General features: G+C 34.1%; 1 protein-coding gene across 1 annotated transcript in view; it reads left to right on the top strand.

The window, feature by feature from the left end:
• Smp_137760 overlaps positions 1–18,011 on the top strand; it is a gene marked incomplete at both ends in the record, with an annotated part of 28,867 nt that extends 10,856 nt beyond the window's left edge. Inside the window, 2 exon segments of the mRNA XM_018793998.1 lie at positions 65–393; positions 17,565–18,011. Coding sequence (XP_018647105.1) covers positions 65–393; positions 17,565–18,011 — 776 coding nt within the window.
• Positions 18,012–20,157: the final 2,146 nt, after the last annotated feature.

Here is a 20,157-nt window from a genome sequence, read left to right as displayed (position 1 = left end):
CAATCGAAACAGAAGAATCAACAACAACATCATCATCAACATCGACAGCGGAAAAAGTTACAAGTCAACGAGAAATTTCGACAGAATAAACAAAAATTCTCATCTTTATCTAATAATAATGGTAATAATCATAATGGTAAAAAAAGAGATTGTGAGACTTTATCAATTCCATTCTCCTCGTTTGTATCGTCATTGTCGTCTTTGTCACCATCATTGCCATCAATATCATTATCTACAACCAATAATAATAATAATCATAGTTTAAACTTGAAACATGATCGAATCACGAAGTCCACTGGGACTTATAATGTTAATATGGCAAATGTATCTACAATGTCTATGAATGATTTAACAACTAATAAATCAAATACTAATGACTTACCATCTAAATTAGTAAGTTATTCTTAATATTTTAGATTTTTTGGTGTTAATAGTTTTTGAATATACCCACTTCAGAAGTTCTAAACTATCTAGTCAGTTCTCTGATTGCAGCCAAGCATATTTTAATGTTATTAACAACAAACATATAATTTGTAAGCAAAGATGGATAGTGATTAGCAGTGGAATCCACAGTTTGACGCGCGTTTCGTCCTATTTGGGACTGGTCAGCTGGATGTACCTGCATCTCAGAGTTGATGTTCACTCTGGGACGCAATACGCACAGTATGCACATATGCCAATCAGAGACTGACCAGTTTCAGTCCTAAACATCAATGGGAAGATTCAAACAAACAATACTATGTGAATTTAAACATGTAATTTGTTAATAGATTAATAATTTAATGAGTATGTATGTTAGGTGGTTGGTGGAGGTAGTAGGCAGGAAACTATGAACCTAGATGTTTTACTAGTTGGTATATGTCTACAAGGCATACTTACAACCTTAACTGAACTAATAGTCCCCATGAGATTTCATCAACAGAATACTAAATATATATTTACAACTGACTGATCCTTGAGCAGTGACTAATTTTATGTGCATTTAGGCCTTCGTTCCGTATGACTATATTTTGAATCCCGAAATGATCATCACTTCCCGAACAACTGAATGTGCACCTTGTTAACAACTGGAAGTAACATCATAGCTTCCTGCCAACTACATCCGACCATCTATTATCTAAACCTGGTACTCCTGATATCGAGTCACATAGGCTAGTGGGCACATTACAACTTGCGTTTTTCTTGAGAACTGATTGTCATTCGTCGAACCATAGATTATGAGGTTTTGAGTATACACTTTTGAAGAGTGTCAGTGCTAGGATGTATCAACTGTCCAAAGTTACGTAGTGTTTCATTAGTTCCCCCGATTAAATTGAGTTTGTAATGAAACTTATGTGTAAATCGACATTCAACAGTTAAAAAATCTGGAAATCAGGAACCAATATTTGCTAGAGAACTATTGACATTATATGACGAGATTATGAATTTCAATCTGTTCAAGGGTGTTTACTAAGGTTTACTGAAGCAATGTCCATACTAAACTTTAAACCTTCCTTACACATTCGAAAACAGTTTGTGCTCACCTTAAACCTGTACTAGTAATATCGACTTATAATCCAGTGTAGTAAGCTTCACATTATTTTCTTTATTAATCTTGTTTCTTCTTACATTCCATTTGTTTGACTGACCTTTTATTTCTCATATATAAGTATGCTTAACAAGTATATATACGTATGATCAGACTGTTCGCATGATATCTCACTAATCTATCACATATTTCTGATAATCTTTGCCTTGTTACTACACTATCCAAATACATCAAAAATTACTAACTGGTTTAAACTAAATCACTTTTTATTACAGTCAGAATCTTCCGTTTCCTCTTCTTCTTATCCTTGATTTTCAGTAGTTTTCCAAATTTGTTAAAAATTCTTTTTTTGAGAAAAAAAATTTTTTTGCACATATTATAATAGCGTTTGAATCATTTTACAATTCATTGATATTTGTACTCTAGTTGATAGAATTCGAACCGATCATACATTCAAGTTTTACTTCATTTATATTCTATTATACAACTTTAGAATAAATCATCATTCTGAGGAGTCCCACAATAGGACGAAACTGCCGTCCAGTGTTTCCAGGTTTTCCTTGGTTGTCTAGCTTCAATTGACTCATGCTCTCAATTATGCAAATACTAAATCTCCACAAAAAACCCCTTCTGATATAAATCATTTTAGCCTAATAACAATCAAAATGAATTGATCAACTATATTACTAATAAGGGATTATATTTTGTAAAGATATCAAATTTCTTTCGAAGTCAAAAGTGTTTATCTTTAAATTTGCTTAAACTATTCATAGTTGAAATCATGAGTCAATTGAAGCTAGACCACCACAGAAAACCTGGAAGCACTGGACGGCCGTTTCATCTTATTGTGGGACTCCTCAGCAGTGCGCATCCACGATCCCACCTTGCGAGATTCGAACCCATGACACACCAGTCTCGCGCCAGAGCGCTTAACCACCAGACCACTGAGCCGGCATCGTGGATGCGTACTGCTGAGAAGTCCCACAATAGAACGATTTGGCCGTACAGTGCTTGCAGGTTTTCCCTGGTGGTCTAGCTTCAATTGACTCATGATTTTAACTATGAAAATGCTGAAATCTTCACAAAATCCCTCCTGATTAAACTCTTCAATTTGTTTAAATTGTATAAATGGATATCTGTAAGCATGATCAAATATACTTATACAATGTTGTCATACAAGAATAATTATGAAAGATTAATATGTAAATATATTTGATTGACTATTTGATAAACTTTATAATGTTATATCTAAATGTGTAAATTTTCCCATTGCTTGTATTAAGTACTGCAACTAATCAATCTCTACTGATGTATATGTGAACTGAATGGATTGCTTTGATATTGTTTTTTAGTTTTAAGGTTTAAGTTTATTTGTATTGTGGCTAAAAACGGTATCAGAGATGTGCAGATCGTCTTATGTGGGACTTATAGGTTGTATGTGTCTAAACCCCAGTGTTGACATACACATTGATATATTCGATTCATAAAGATGCGTTTTTCATGGTGTTGTATTATATAAGATTGATGGTTTAATTATGAAACCTCCATTTTTGTTCTAGACAACCTAACTACCCACCAGTTACATAAAATAGGGATCTATTTGAACTGTAAGTCTTCTCCATAAAAGAGTCTTGACCAAAGGTATTTGTTTCTGTTCTAGTTAAGTTGCTATTTACGATGTAGTATTTTCAACTAATCAGTAAATTATAGAGAGTTGATGATATGCTTAGAAGATAATTGACTTAATACGTAACAAATAATTTAATTTACGATAATTATAATTATCTGGTTGATATTGATGATTGAATTTTGGATAGTTTTTGTTAGTATTTGTGGGTCCGTTGCGGGTTGTTTCGAAATGATCATTTTGTTGGACAGATGGAATGTAGCTGGCATTAGAATTCTCTACTCACATTTCATCCTATTTTAGATTTGTTAATTAAATGTTGCTATATCTCAGTGTTGATGTTCACATTATAGAACTCAGACTCACCACTTTTTGCCTCAAACACCTAACACGTTATCTGTTGAACTACTAACTTGTGCAACAAGTATGACTTTTAACGTAATTTATAATAGTTTGAAAATTTCAGCACACTGACTGAATTCAATAGCCGCTCAGTGCTCTGGGCATTTGAAGCAAAAGATATTGGGTTCTAGTTCCAATATGAACACCAACACTAGGATAGGAGTACATCCAATTGATGTGTCATATATATTAATGAAACGTTCATTCTAGATTCCACTGTTAGGCATATATGTTTCATTCACTTAGTATTATTTGTTTGAATCTTCCCATCGATGTGTTAGGACTGCAACTGGTCAGTCTCTTATTGGTATATGTGCATATTGTGCGTATTGCCTCGATAAAGCCTTAATTCACAAGCATTGTAAACAAAGATTGATAGTGGCTAGAAGTGGAATCCAGTTTGACGCGCGTCTCGTCCTATTTGGGACTCGTCAGTTTGATATACCTGCATCTCAGAGTTGATGTTCACTCTGAGACTCGAACTCAGTACCTTTCGCTTCAAACGCCATCACATTATCCACTCGGCCGCTGAGTGAACATCAACTCTGAGATGCAGGTACATCCAACTGACGAGTCCCAGATAGGGCGAAACGCGTGTCCTGGATTCCACTGCTAGCCACTATCCATCTTTGCTTATATATGTTTCATGTTGAAAAAATTATGAGATTTTTATAGTACACTTGAATTTGTGTGATTTATTTATATTTATTGATATGTTAAGGTTATTTATAGTTATAAGTTTGCGAATCTAAAAATACTTTTAAGCTTATTGCAGGGCTAATTAACCGATAACGGTTGACATATTTAGCTATTGTTGGTTGATAATCAGTGTTGAGAACACAATTAGGGAGTTTGAAAACGGAAACAAGTTTTTTTCACTCAAGTAGAAATGTTAACTGTTATGTTCGAAAGGATGCAACTATCTACTTAAAAGAACATGTCATACGAATTACGTCATGATATATCACGTAGTTGTATTAGATTAGTGGATTATTGTCAAGGCATCCTCTCAAAGTATTCTCTCAATGTATACTAAGATTAGTCGATGTTATAAACCATAGAATTCAAAAATTCCTGTCAACTCTACATACTAATAATTTATTTGCGTTGTTATTATTTTTCCTTAATCTTTACTTTGATGAGGTATTCATCATCTCATAATTTCATCGTTCAGAATTTACTACCTTAAATCTTACTTTTATTTCACATCGTTTAATGAATCACAATATTTCACATCTGTTTATTTACCTCAAATACCGTGATATGTTAGGAAGTGGGCAGATTCCACTGACCCTCTCCAAATGCTCTCACATAGCTACGCATATACAACCACCACCAGAAAATTTCTACTCACGGCCTTTTCTAGACGACTGTGTTGTGCCCGAAATCGAGAGGAAGAAAAGCGAATGTTCAGCACTTTAATCAGGTTGGTGGAAATGGAAGATCCATCTAAGGGTGTTGGAAAACCTTGATTTCAAACCAATGGTTTTCATGCGCTCTAGGATCCTGAGGGAACAAAAAGCGTATGAACCTGTTGTTGGTCACTGGCTACCATGGTACTTCATCTCCTAACATTGCTCTACTACCTTATGGTTTAGACTTCTAGGTCAAAGGCTCGGGGAGTAGCCTCCTAAGAAAATCACTTGCTTCGATTCAGGCACCCAGGTAGTATTTCAGTTTTCACACAAATGGAATGATTTTTGTGGCACATATTTATTTAGTGCCTCCTTGTACTAATATTTGTGTGTTTAAATACATAAACAAATTTAGTTGAATGAGAATTTCTTTCTCAAACGAATTCTCAATCTTTTGAACATGTTCAAGATTCCTTGAAATTTTTTATGTTACTTTATATATCATGAAGTTGGTTAGCTTCTTTCCATCTTTCTTGTTTATTTTCCAACTTTTAAATTGTATGAGTTATTTGGTCGAATAGAATTTATTTGAACCTAAGTTACACTGTTGAAAATGAATACTTCCTAAAGAGTCCAACATGCTTAATTAAGTGGTAATATTAGGAGAAACATAACTATTAAACTGTTATAATTAAATTACTTATACTAATCTGTTTTTGGTAGATAATTGATTCACATAGCTTAAGTTCAAGAGATTTTGTTTTCTTGTTTTAATTATTCAGTTTCATAATAAAATGTACTATTATGTAGGTATACCTTTAGTTTACTGACTATATCATTTCACTTCATTGGTCAATTATAAATTTGGATTCAAAATTGCACTATAATAATATATTTTTTTACAATTGACTATAATTCAGTAATTTCACTAATCTGATCATCCGAATCTTTTGTTCAAAAAGATCAAATGCTCTCACATGGCCATGTGTATATAGCCTCTCTCAGGGAAGTCCTACTCACTACCTACATTCTCATGGCATTACTGTTGTGCACGAAATTGAGAGGATGAAAAGCGAATTTCCAGCACTATAACCGGGTTGGTGGACACAACAAATCTACCTATGGGAGTTAGAAAACCCTCATTCCAAACCAATGGTGCACATGGGCTGGCTCCAGTATCCTGAGGGAACAAATGGCGTATGAATCAATCGTTGGTCACCGGCTACCATGGGACTACATCTCCTCACGATGCTCCACTACCTTGTGAATCAGACCTTTAGGTCAAAGGCTCCGTGTGTGGCCCCGTAAGAAAACCACCTACTTCAGTTTAAGCTGCCAGGCAGTATCACAGCCCTCACATAAATCGAATGGGATTTGTGTGGCGCATATATATCTGGTGTCCTTTTGTACCAATATTTATGTGTTTAAATAAATAAATAAGTTCTCATAAATTCAATATAATTTGAGATCTTGTTTCAACTTTAACCAATCTATATTTATCAGTAGATTAGATTTATTGTAATTTATTTGTTTAGTTTTTTTTTCTACAATCTAAAATGAGAACAAATAGTGATTATAATAGACAATATCCAAGATATCTACGTCTTTATTATCTCATTATACCATATGACGATATTCTGTGTGCTCATTTAACCTGTAACACAAAACAAAACAAACAATCAATATAAATTCAGTCTACTATTAGCTTATTAGAGCATACAGATGATTTTTTTCTCGATTACAGACTTATTATTGAGAGTATATTTTAATCTGTAATGCAGTTGCTAGTTGGTGTAATAACGATTAGGTTATATTAAGAGTTTTGTTCAATATAGTAACAAATATATCTGTTAAAGTTAGTTAATCATGCATAAAGTATAGGGATAGCATTCGATCAGCACTAAAGACGGACTTGACACGCATGACATTGATCACCACCCATTGATCAATCAATTGTGATTACATCTCAGTCCTACAGAAGGTCGGTCACGGCCCGAATAGCTTAGTGGTAACGTCTCTGACTGTGAAGCTGATTGACACGGGAATGAATCCGTCAGGGAGCACCTTGCTGACGAGTGCCAAGTAGCACGAAACTCGGGTCCAGGGTTTCCTGTTGACCACCTACAACCACCATCTAATCTCAATGTAGGGATTTACTGTCTATCATAAGTTATCCTATTATAACATAATACAGTACTAAGGTCAGGAAAATAAAGAATTTTTTTAAGTATTACACTCTTGGTCTAGTTTTTGTTAACGTTTCATTACAATCTACATCTGTTGGTAATGAAAATATATGTTTTTGTTATATCCGAATGTAAAGAAAAATTGTATTCCTGACGACGTTTCGTGACTTAATGTAAGCCACTTCTTCAGAGTGTACTGTTTCTTTTGTACTATTTTAACTTGTGTTAATTTAGTTCAGTTGTTTATTTACTCTGAAGAAGTAGCTTACATTAACTCACGAAACATCGTCGGGATTACAATTTTTCTCCTCGTTGGGATATATAACAAAATACATATATTTATTCATAACTTTCTATCCAATGCTTAAATTATTTGAAAGTATCAAGTTCAACCTTGTCATTGGTACCTACAAAAATCCACATCCACATGTTATTTGAAATAAAATATTGATATACTCGGTGATTGTGCATTTTTAATACATATGAACACTATCCTCACTTTATCAAATAAATCATCTGTTGAATTATTGTTCTTACTAAACAACCTATGCTTGATATCAGCGTTGTTTACCTAGTCAATACATCACACGTAAACAATGGTTTGAAATAATCCTATGATAAAATATTCACCGCTAACAAATGATTTTGACTTCCCTTAATCAATAATTGTTTATTGATACACAGTTAGACAACTCACTTTCTATCAATATTTAACATAAAATTAAGACAAGTATTTCTTTACATTAATCTAAATTACAGTGTTTATTTATTTATTTGAACACATAAATATTGGTACAAGAAGGCATCAGATATATATGCACCACACAAATTTCATTCGATTTGTGTGATGAGGGCTATGATACTGCCCGGGTCCCCAAACCGAAACAGGTGTTTTCTTAGGAAGCTACTCCCGAGGCCTTTGACCTAAAAGTCTGATCCAAAAGGCAGTGGAGCATCATGAGGAGATACAGTTCCATGGTAGTCGGTCACCAACGATTGATTCATACTCCATTTGTTAACTCCGGATACTGGAGCATTATGTGCACCGTTGGTTTGGAATGAGGGTTTTCAAACTCTACTAGGTGGACTCACCGTGTCCACCAACCCGGTTAAAGCATCGGATATTCGCTTTCCATCCTCCCAATTTCGGGCACAACACCGTCGTCTAGAGGAGGCAGTGAGTGGAACTTCCCTGACAGAGGCTATATACGCGTGGCCATGTGAGAGCATTTGAAGAGGGACAACGGACTCTGCCACTCTCGGCCGTCCCAGGGCATTTGAGGACCTAAATTACAGTAACCATCAATTGTCCATCACTGTTGAAACCTTTAAGATAAATAAAGTAGTGAACATACCTTCAACCACTTCCTTTATTCTCAAACTATATTACAGAACAATTTAGTCCTGAAATATTTCATAGTGTAGATCACAAACCAAATTCAGTTAGAGAACTATCGAAAATCATGAAACAATAGGCAGATGATTTGTCTACCTATGAAGCTGCAGATACATAAATCGATCAGAGATTAAACACAAGACATTGAAGTCTCATGAGAAATACTTTTCAAATACTAAATTAACATTTCATAGTTTATATTTCTCACTTCAATTAACTTACAATACTCCCAATCATGATAATCTAGAAATGATTTAATTCTTCTGCTTTTACAGTGTTATATCGATCGTTTGAGTGCCTTGTTAATATATATATATATATATATATATATATATATATATATATATGAATGATAAGACTGTCTTTCAGAGAGGAGTGAATTTATCGATCAGATCAATGATACACAAAAGCTGTATGAGCAGTCTTGACTACTTATCAGTCCTGCTTTATGCCTAGTGAGTAGGACTTCTCTGACAGAGGCTATATACGCGTGACCATGTGAGAGAAATTCGAGATGGAGAGCAGACTCTCCTCAATCTCGACCATATCAGGTCATTTCATAGAAAACTCAAATATTAAATTTTTTTTCCATGAAGGTTAACATTTAAAACAACAACAACAAAAATCTTATTTATCAAAGATAAAAATAATTTTACATTCAAACTTTATTTGCCTTTAGATTGAATAGTTTTAATCCTTAAAAATTTTTTTTAATTTTTTTATATTTTCTTTTGAAATTTAATAAAAAAAAAGGTTTACTTTGTCTATAATTTGTAAAAATTGTTTAAATGGAAAAAAAACGGCGCTATAATTAGAAACGGTTTTTTTTTAAAAACGATACATTAATTTACGTAATCGTTACAGTATATCTCATCTTATTTCATCCTAATTCACTTATCATTCCTAGACTCAATGAAAATAATGAATAAAAATATTGAATCAATCAATCTATCTATCTATCTATCTATCTATAGACCATAAAGATGGTATAAATAAACTATAAATCAAGTAGATATGGAAGGATAATAATAAAAAGTTAGATAAAATCAATCAATAAATAAATGAACTAAATTATGACCAAAAATATTTTTTCACTTCATGTAAAACTGTATGTTATATCCCGAAGAGGATTATGAATGGTAACTTTTGAGAACTATTTATGGATTAATATGATATGTATATTTCCTATTGTATAATTGTTAAGTAATTTAACTATTCATATTCATGTTCCTCTTATTATAAGGTTTATTTTGACCTATAGACTATAATGATACGATTTACTATTCTTGAGTTATCCCTAGTCCATTAATTACTGTTCCCCCCTATTCACAGCCACATTTGGTCAAATCTTGTAAAAATGTTATTTTCTATTTTATGGTACGAAGTGGTCAGTTTGTTTGATATATAAACCCAGTATGTTTGAGAATAATGGTTCATATCGCAGAGGCTGTTATTGGTGTTCTGGATTTAACTGGCTGGGCTAGGCATAAAGCAGGACTGATAAGTAGTCAAGACTGCTCATACAGCTTTTGTGTATCATTGATCTGATCGATAAATTCACTCCTCTCTGAAAGACGGTCTTATCATTCATATATATATATATATATATATATTAACAGGGCACTCAAACGATCGATATAACACTGTAAAAGCAGAAGAATTAAATCATTTCTAGATTATCATGATTTATCATGATTGGGAGTATTGTAAGAAGTGAGAAATATAAACTATGAAATGTTAATTTAGTATTTGAAAAGTATTTCTCATGAGACTTCAATGGTCTTGTGTTTAATCTCTGATCGATTTATGTATCTGCAGCTTCATAGGTAGACAAATCATCTGCCTATTGTTTCATGATTTTCGATAGTTCTCTAACTGAATTTGGTTTGTGATCTACACTATGAAATATTTCAGGACTAAATTGTTCTGTAATATAGTTTGAGAATAAAGGAAGTGGTTGAAGGTATGTTCACTACTTTATTTATCTTAAAGGTTTCAACAGTGATGGACAATTGATGGTTACTGTAATATAGGCCCCCGAATGCCCTCACATGTCCACGCGTATATAGCCTCTGTCAGGGAAGTCCTACTCACTAACTACCTTCTCGTGACATCACTGTTGGTTACCGAATTGAGAGGACGAAAAGCGAATATCCGGCGCTTTAATCGGGTTGGTGGACACGGAAAGTCCGCCTAGCGGAGTAGGAAAACCCTGATTCCAAACCAGTGATGCACATAGTCTCCAGTATCCTGAAGGTACGAATGGTGTATGAATCATTCGTTGGTGACCGACTACCATGGAACTGTATCTCCTCATGATGCTCCACTGCCTTTTGGATCAGACCTTTACGTCAAAGACTCGGGAGTAGCCCCCTAAGAAAACTACTTGCTTCAGTTTGGGCACCTGGGCAATATCATAGCCCTCACACAATTAAATGAAACGACAATTTTGTGTGCGGTGCATATATATATGATGCCTCTTTGTACCAATATTTTTGTGTTCAAATAAAAAGATAAATTTTTTTTATATATTGCATATCTTGAATGAACAAGAATATTTTTCAATATATATATACTTATTACGTTGTTGATAGTATTCTTCATAGATTGAAAATTTGTGCCCTGTTGATTGCTTACTCAGTAGTTTTAATTCCTAAGCTCGATCCTCGGTAAGACAGGTGTACATCACTTGAATATTCTACAGTAGGATGAAATAACTATTTCGTAATCTTTTACTTTTTAGTAATATCTCAAATGAGAGAAATCTGTAGTGAATACCAGATATAAAGTAAAATATCCTCCATAAAACCAGTCCATCTTATTCCCTACTTCTCAAATTCAGTTCCATTCATCTGGCCACTTATTTTATTAAACAGGGTGATCAATAAGCAATTAAAATCTTGATACCCTATAAGAAGTTTATCCATTACTTTGTGAGATCATACTGAACTATCTACCTAAAGAAATGTTTTCTGATTAAAAAAACTAATTTTTATCATATATTTGTTTACAATCTGTAGCAACTAGAACTATGATTCTGTATTGAACTTAATCGGCAGAGTCATTCTCATATAAAAATTGATGTTTCTAGCCAGTTTCAGAATATTTGGAGAGTGGAATACGTTCGAATGCAGAACTTTTGATAAAAAGTTGATAGTCTAAGTTGGTATTCTATAGCCATAATGAATTCGTATACTAGTGCTGAAACTCATCAATTCTATCAGGTTAATTTAATACCTCATTAATAGTTAACAATTCAATATATACTTCAGACTAATGTATAGACTGAAGAGAATAATGTATATTTTCCTGAAATAAGTTTTTTTATCCATATGCGTCTCGCCTTTATATTGATTGCTCTGTTAAGTGACTGGATGTGTATCGTTTTCCATTTTACTTCAATTTGTCATAAAACAAGCTGTCTATCTGTTACTCCTGACTGTTCATTATTTCAAACAGTAGTATACCCAGTATCTTTCGCTTCAAACGCCATCGCGTTATCCACTCGACCACTGAGTCCTGATAGCCACTTACTTGTGCGATGGGGACTGACCAGTTGCAGTCCTAACACATCGATGTGAAGATTCAAACAAACAATACTAAATGAATTTAAGCTAGCGTAATGTTATACTGACCAAAATATTACACTAAATCAAAGACGGATGTAATGTTAAACAGAAAAATCATCACGTTGAGTTAAACTTAATCTCACCTTTTTATCCTGTCTTCATCAAACTTGTAACTTGATGACTAAAGTCAGTACAGTAATTTTGCATAGCAACATAATCGAAATCCCTCCTCCCATTGAACTGATTTCTCTTCACTGAATTCTGATAATTTCCTCTTTACACGAGATTTTTTTCTTTGAATTCAAGTACATGTTGATCATTCCATAGTTTCTTTTTAAATGTTCTCTAAAACATGTAAATTAAGTATTTTGAAACACTCAAAACTATATTCTAAGTAGTTGAACAGAACTTATTTAGGAGAAAAGAGGAAATTAATTTCGTGTACATTTGAATATAATTTTTTTCTATTACCTTTCTGTTCAGCACGTTTTGTTCGTTTTTATCATTTTTAAAAGGGGTATCTGTCTCTTGATTCGCTGGTATTTTAGTTCACATATATACGACCATTGTGCGTTTGTACCAGTCTTCTCCTACTTGTTAATCAATAGTTGACGTTTATCTACAGATTACCTGAGACTGGATGATTAGAAAAGAGAAAGATTTTTTCCCCACCACTGACTACAGCTAGTGTTGGAAAAATATACAGACTGAATAATTAGAGTATATCATATTCACACTTATGTATTCTCTATGTTCTAAAATATTCAACTATTTGTTTTTAAATGTAGTGGGAGCCCTCAAGTGAGTAATGCCGATATCAGACGTGCAGTCTCATAAAGAGATAGAATATAGGTTGATGAAGGAGTAACCTGGAACTCACTTAAACGGCTTGGACATACTTTTAGTGTACACAGCCAACACCTACCTATACTATGTTGATTAGCATAGGCGTACACTGGAACAAGGCTAGGAGCGACTAAACTAAAATGTGGGGTTGAACCATGAAACTACTGATCATTGAGTGCATATCTCTATTTTTATGCGATAACTGTGTAACATATGATTGGTGACCTTAGGTGATATGACTCGATTTCTGTAGTACTGACCCAGTTGTATTCATTTATTATCTTCATTTAAATCTTGATTTTTATCACCTTGATTTGTCTCTTCACTTGTTTATGAATAATATGCAGAAAGATATATTTGTCTCGATCTAGTGTACGACCTTAACGTGATAAGTTACTTAGTACAGCTATGGAACTTGTCAGTCAGTCAGCTACAACGTAGGACCTGGCCCATATATGCATCGGTCCAAGTTGCCATACCTCATGATTTGGTCGTGAAGCTTTCATCGTCCTTCTGAATGACATCATCAGCACAAAATTCGGGTAGAAGTGAACTGTTTGAATTTCACTTCATTTCTACACGAAGTTTGTGCTGATGATGTCGTTCAGAAGGACCATGAAAACTTCACGACCAAACCATCCAGCTCAGAGAACAAAACTCCATCAAAACGTTTCTCTTAATTAATTAATTATCTTTCTAAAAATAGTATCTCAACTTTAATATGGACTAAAATTGAAAAAAAAAGAAATGCAAATTTTTCCCACGATAAATTAGTTTTTTCTTAAAGAAAAACAAACAAACAATCATTTCTAAATTTTGTGTGGTTTATTCACGTTTGTTTATTCGAAGCAATAATGACTGAAATAATAAGAATATTTGTAAATAAATCGATTGTCTCCATGTGACGACGACGATGATGGTGATGATGATGATGATTAATGTATATTAAAAGTTTTAAATACTTTGCAACATAATTTATGTTTACTGGGTACTTGTGTGGTAATAGAGACAAGTCGGCATTTTAATAGATTGATCATTGATCTAATATTTAACATTGTCTCTGAGTGATATCGCTGTTTGTTTAATTTCTTAATTATATTTATCATCATCACGCCTACAAATACATTTTGTTTGGTAAGTAATAAATTATGTAAAATTTTAGTCGATTACGTCTTCCTATTGTTTGACTGAAAAATATTAAACAGAATTAATTTGCTTTTGGTGATAGTCTACGGCTACTCCTCAATTAGTAACAAGTTCCCTGGTACGGCCGAGAGTGAGGAGAGTCCGCTCTCCCTCTCCAAATGCTCTCACATGTCGACGAGTATATAGTCTCTGTCAGAGAAGTCCGACTCACTACCTTCCCGTGGCATTACTGTTGTTTACGAAATTCAGAGGACGAAAAGCGAATGTCTAGCGCTTTAACTGTGTTGGTGGAAACGGAAAGTTCATCTAGAGGAGTTGGAAAATCCTGATTACAAACCAATGGTGCATATGGGCTCCAGTATCCTGAGGGAACAAATGGCGTATGAATCAATTGTTGGTCACCGGCTACCATGGAACTGCATCGCCTCACGATGCTCCACTGCCTTGTGGATCAGATCTTATGGTCAAAGGCTTCGGGTGTGGCCCCCTAAGAAAACCAGGGCAGTATCACAGCCCTCATCACACAAATCAAATGAGATTTGTGTGGCGCATATATATCTGGTGCCCCTTTGTACCAATGTTTATGTGTTGAAATAAATAAATAAATATCGTCTATACATCCGTAATATCACAAATGAAGTTGTCCCATGTGTACACTAGTGTAGACAAACTATTTTATAAAAATATGTCATTACATAGTACAACCAAAACGTGGCATCAGTCTTCAAGTCAATAACATCTAATTGGAGCCATGTTAGTAGATCCAGACTAATTGGTTGGGGTTGGCGCGACAATCGTAACCAATGGTTGGAGACTGTTGATGGCATGGCTCAGAATTGATCAAAATGGTGTAGGTGTATACACGCTTTGTCTTCCCTTAAATTGTGAGGCTAAAATTACTTCATACTTTTCTTTGTACGAACTAATTCTTTCTTCCTGTATTATATCCTCATATACAATCTTTCTTTTATATATTACTACCATTGAAGTAACTGCTTCTATGAATTCGGTGTTCATCTTGTAATGAGGTATGGCAACTTGGACGGATGCATATATGTGCCTGGTCCTACATTGTGGCTCACTGACTGATTTCATACTACGTCATTTCTAAGTAATTACTGTTATACAAAGGTTATGGGCAGAAAATTTAATAAAACACACGTGAGAAGATTTCAATTAATAATCTTATCCTTTACTTTAACAAACTCATCTATCTCAATTTCGTATAGAAAAAAAAGTGGATTCATTTGATTATTCTCAGCATATATATATATCGCAAACTGAATGAAGTTAAAACAAAAGAATCGTAGGATTTAAATCCGCAAAAGAATGATGTCACGGCTATTCCAAAATTTACAGCTCCTTTATTTAATCGAAGGCTTATTTATGACTGTACACTATTCAGGAACTTCAAACTGAAATAAAAACAATCCAGTACACTGTAAGTAAAGATGGATAGTGGCTAGCAGTGGAATCCGGTTTGACAGGCGTTTCGTCCTATTTGGGACTCGTCATCTGGATGTACCTGCATCTCAGACTTGTTGATGTTCACTCTGGGACTCGAACCTAGTACCTTTCGCTTCAAACGCCATCGCGCAATCCACTCGGCCACTGAGTCTCAGAGTGAACATCAACTCTGAGATGCAGGTACATCCAACTGACGAGTCCCAAATACGGCGAAACGTGCATCAAACTGGATTCCATTGTTAGACACTATCCATCTTTGCTTACCATGCTTGTGAATTTAGGCTATATCGAGGCAATACGCACAGTATGCACATATGCCAATTAGAGACTGATCAGTTGCAGTCCTAAAAACATCAATGGGAAGATCCAAACAAACAATACTAAGTAAAATCCAGTACACTGTAACTTTCAGTAATCCTCTAAATGATATCAGTTACGTTTTGATTGAGACCATGAGTCGATCAATATCAAACCGCCACTGAAAACCTGGAAACAATGGACAGCCATTTCGTCCTAATCAAAGACTTGTTAACAGAGCATATCCATAATCCCTTGCGCGGACTTCTTATTGTATAATTCTTACATTTTTAAATATAGTTCATTACAAATAAGATATAAAAGCAACATAATAATCACTATCACTCTTTCATGTAAAATAATATGGAGAATAAAACAATATTTTTAAAAAAAAACAACAACAACAAAAACATTGAAACGTGAATTAAAATTTTTAATTTGTTTGAAAGGTTTTTTTAAAAAAAGAAAAAAAAGAAAAGAAGAAAAACAAAAACAAAAAAAACTACTATTTTTAACATAAAATAAATGAAATAATAATTCATATGAAAGAATTAGTTGATAAGTAAAAAGGAAAATTGAGTAGTATATATATATATTGATTAATGTATTTGTTCATTTAATCGATTACTTTACAAAACCATTATCGAACTTGTGATACTTATTTATTTATTTAAACACAAATATTGGTACAAAGGGGCACCAGATATATATGCACTACACAAATCTCATTCGATTTGTGTGATGAGAGCTGTGATACTGCCCAGGTGCCCAAACCGAAGCAGGTGGTTTTATTAGGGGGCCACACTCGGAGAATTGGACCTGAAGATCTAATCCACAAGACAGTGGAGCATCGCTTTTCATCCTCTCAATTTGGTAAACAACAGTAATGCCACGAGAAGGTAGGTAGTGAGTAGGACTTCTCTGGCAAAGGCTATACACGCGTGGCCATGTGAGAGTATTCCAAGAGGGAGAGCGAACTCTTCCCACTCTCGCCCGTACCAGGACATTTGAGGGCTAACAATCTGATATTATCGTAAATGTGAACAACGATCTTAAACAGAAAATATGATTTGAAAAGAAAGTCTAACACAAAAAAATGATATAATAATGAAATATAAATTTTATAAGAATATAAAATATGAATAAAGTTATATAAGTTCAACCTATTTTCAGTCGCTCCATCTAAATAATTCTACAATCATTGATTACAATTACCATTCAAACTCCAACTAGGTAGTTAGCAGATTTTCAAGTGGCACAACAGTTATTAGTAACTTCTTGGTTAAATATTACGTTTTATTTTAACACTAACTAGCTCTCCTCTAACCTATAATCAGATAGATGAAAGTTATGAATGCCTAAGAAGAAATACAGGAAAGTTTTATTGCAACTACCACGATATACAGGGAAATAGAATGTAAATTATCCCATTCATTGTTGTATGATGACGGTCAGTAGTATAACTCATATATATAAAACCGATAGACATCGATTACCTGAAAAACATACGAAGACAGTTTATACATGTCAACGAAAGTCGACAACAGTTTTCACTTGGTCATTACTTTATTCGAACATTGTCACAAATTAATTATGTATTTACAAGTGAGATGGATATTAAATGGAAGAATCCCTTTACTGTAACCCCAAAACTGATGTTGAAAAAAAGCGATTATTATTATTAACATACAGTACTTCTTTTCAATTCCCATTCATTTCCAATTTTTATGCTTATTTATTTATAGCCATCATCAATATGTTCAGCTTATTATTCAAATAAATATCATCCTGTAAAATCATCATGTTCACTTAATGTTCCCTCATTATCACCATCTACATTATCTTCATTATGTTCTACAAGTTCATCTAATCAAATATCAACAACAATTATACCTTCTAGTCATATACATCAAGATAACTCATATCGTGGTAAACGACGTCAAGTTTCTAGTCCATCAGAAGAACATAATAAATTGAATAATGATAATGATTTTATACAAACTCCATCGAAAAATCGACGTTGTTCAAGTTTCAATTCACAAAAATGTTTAACCAATAAACAATTTACAGAATCAATAACTAATAATAATGATAATAGTTCAGGTAAATATTATTATTCTTTTGTTATAATGTATAAAATATCACATTTTAATATCAGAAGGGGTTTTGTGGAGATTTTAGTATTTTCATAGTTGAAAGCATAAGTCAATTGAAGCTAGACTACCATGGAAAACCTGGAAAAAATTAACATCATCGGATGCCGGCTTAGTGGTCTAGTGGTTAAGTGCTCTGGCACGAGAATGATAGGTTCTGGGTTCGAATCTCGTGAGGCAGAATTGTGGATGAGCACTTCTGAGGAGTCCCACAATAGGACGATTTGGCCGTCAAGCAGTGCTTCCAGGTTTCCCATGGTGGTCTAACTTTCAATATTTTAATATATTATTTCAACATCAAAGAAAGAAAAACAATTCTCATACATCTAATCCCAATATGGTCTTGAATAGCTATGTTTGAACTAATAATATTATTGCTCCAATTAAATAACGTGATATACTAACATTCATTGGTAAATACAGAATCCCTATTTGTAAGTCTCAATAAGAAATCAAGGATAAGACAACAAATGATTATATACATAAATCACTAGATCATAACGTATCATGAAAAAGAAATTATAATATATACTTAACTAGAACATTTACAATTCAAAACCTAAACATGTTCATAATTAACTTGCAAGAATTTAGAAATAGAATTTTTATTTATTTAGACACATAAACATTGGTACAAGAAGACACCAAATATATATGCGCCACAAAAATCATTCCATTTGTGTGAAGGCTGGAATACTACCTGGGTGCCTGAATCGAAGCAAGTGATTTTCTTAGGAGGCTACTCCCCGAGCCTTTGACCTACAAGTCTAGACCACAAGGTAGTGGAGCAATGTTAGGAGATTCAGTACCATGATAGCCAGCGACCAAAAACAGGTTCATACACCTTTTGCTTATTCGGGATCTTAGAGCCCATGTGCACTATTAGTTTGGAAACAAGGTTTTCCAAATTCCCTAGATGGATTCTCTATTTCCACTAACCTGATTAAAGTGTTGGACATTCGCTTTTCTTCCTCTCAATTTTGTGCACAACACCGCCATCTAGAGGAGGCATTGAGTAGGACGTTTCTGGCAGTGGTTGTATGCATGTGGCCATGTGAGAGCATTTGGAGAGGGTGAGTAGACTCTCAGTCAGTCAGTCAGTCAGTCAGCTACAACGTAGGACCACTCACATTTATGCATCGGTCCAAGTTGCCATACCTCGTTAGCACAACAATATGAACACCGGATTCATAGAAGTAGTTATGAATAAATGGGTACAAAAAAACTGTTTAAGTACTAATCTTCTAAAAAAAATTAATATCCGAATTCCGCTATTTTCATCTATATTTTCATCATAACAAATTTGTATACTGATAATTTTAAAGAATAAGATATTATTAATAGAATTTGTTACTTATGGTATGCGATGAAAGTTTTGCATCCATTTTTTACGGTAATTGCAACTTCCAACTGAATGATGGAATTAGAAATCTGTGCAAAATGTAGATATAGTTAAGATGATAGTATTCAAGCAAAAGTTTAAAACAAAATATCAACACACTAAAATAATTAGCAAAGATGGATGGTGGCTAGCAGTGGAATCCAGTTTGACGCGCGTTCCGTCGTATTTGGGACTCGTCAGCTGGATGTACCTGCATCTCAGAGTTGATGTTCACTCTGGGACTCGAACCCAGTACCCTCGCTTCAAACGCCATCGCGTTATCCACTCGGCCACTGAGTCCTGATAGCCACTTGCTTGTGCGATGGGGTGAAGTTTAAATTCACTTTGCTTATCATGCTTGTGAATTTAGGCTATATCGAGGCAATACGCACAGTATGCACATATGCCAATTAGAAACTGACCAGTTGCAGTCCTAACACATCTATGGTAAGATTCAAATAAACAATACTAAGTGAATTTACACTAAAATAATGTTTTATAGTAGTTTTTTCAGGTTTATACATATTTATGTGAAATATTTTGTCTTATGATGAAAGACGGTAAAGTTACAAATATTTAACTAGTCTGCTTAAGAACGATATTAACTTTAGACAGAAATGCCTGACCGTTGCTGCTACCTTGATGTGGTGGTCGGTCTTGCCTATCGTGATGAACCAATCGAGCTATACTGGCTGGAACAATCGTTCCTCAAGGTCCTACCATGCCAGACAGGTCGGTTGAAGAGCGGTAAGACTAAAAGCAGCAAACCCAAGATCCGAAGGCGAAGTTGTACTGCTGAATGTA

The sequence above is a fragment of the Schistosoma mansoni genome, assembly GCF_000237925.1.
Source record: "Schistosoma mansoni, WGS project CABG00000000 data, supercontig 0194, strain Puerto Rico, whole genome shotgun sequence".
NCBI lineage: Eukaryota > Metazoa > Platyhelminthes > Trematoda > Strigeidida > Schistosomatidae > Schistosoma > Schistosoma mansoni.
This window is presented reverse-complemented; position numbering and strand designations above follow the sequence as displayed.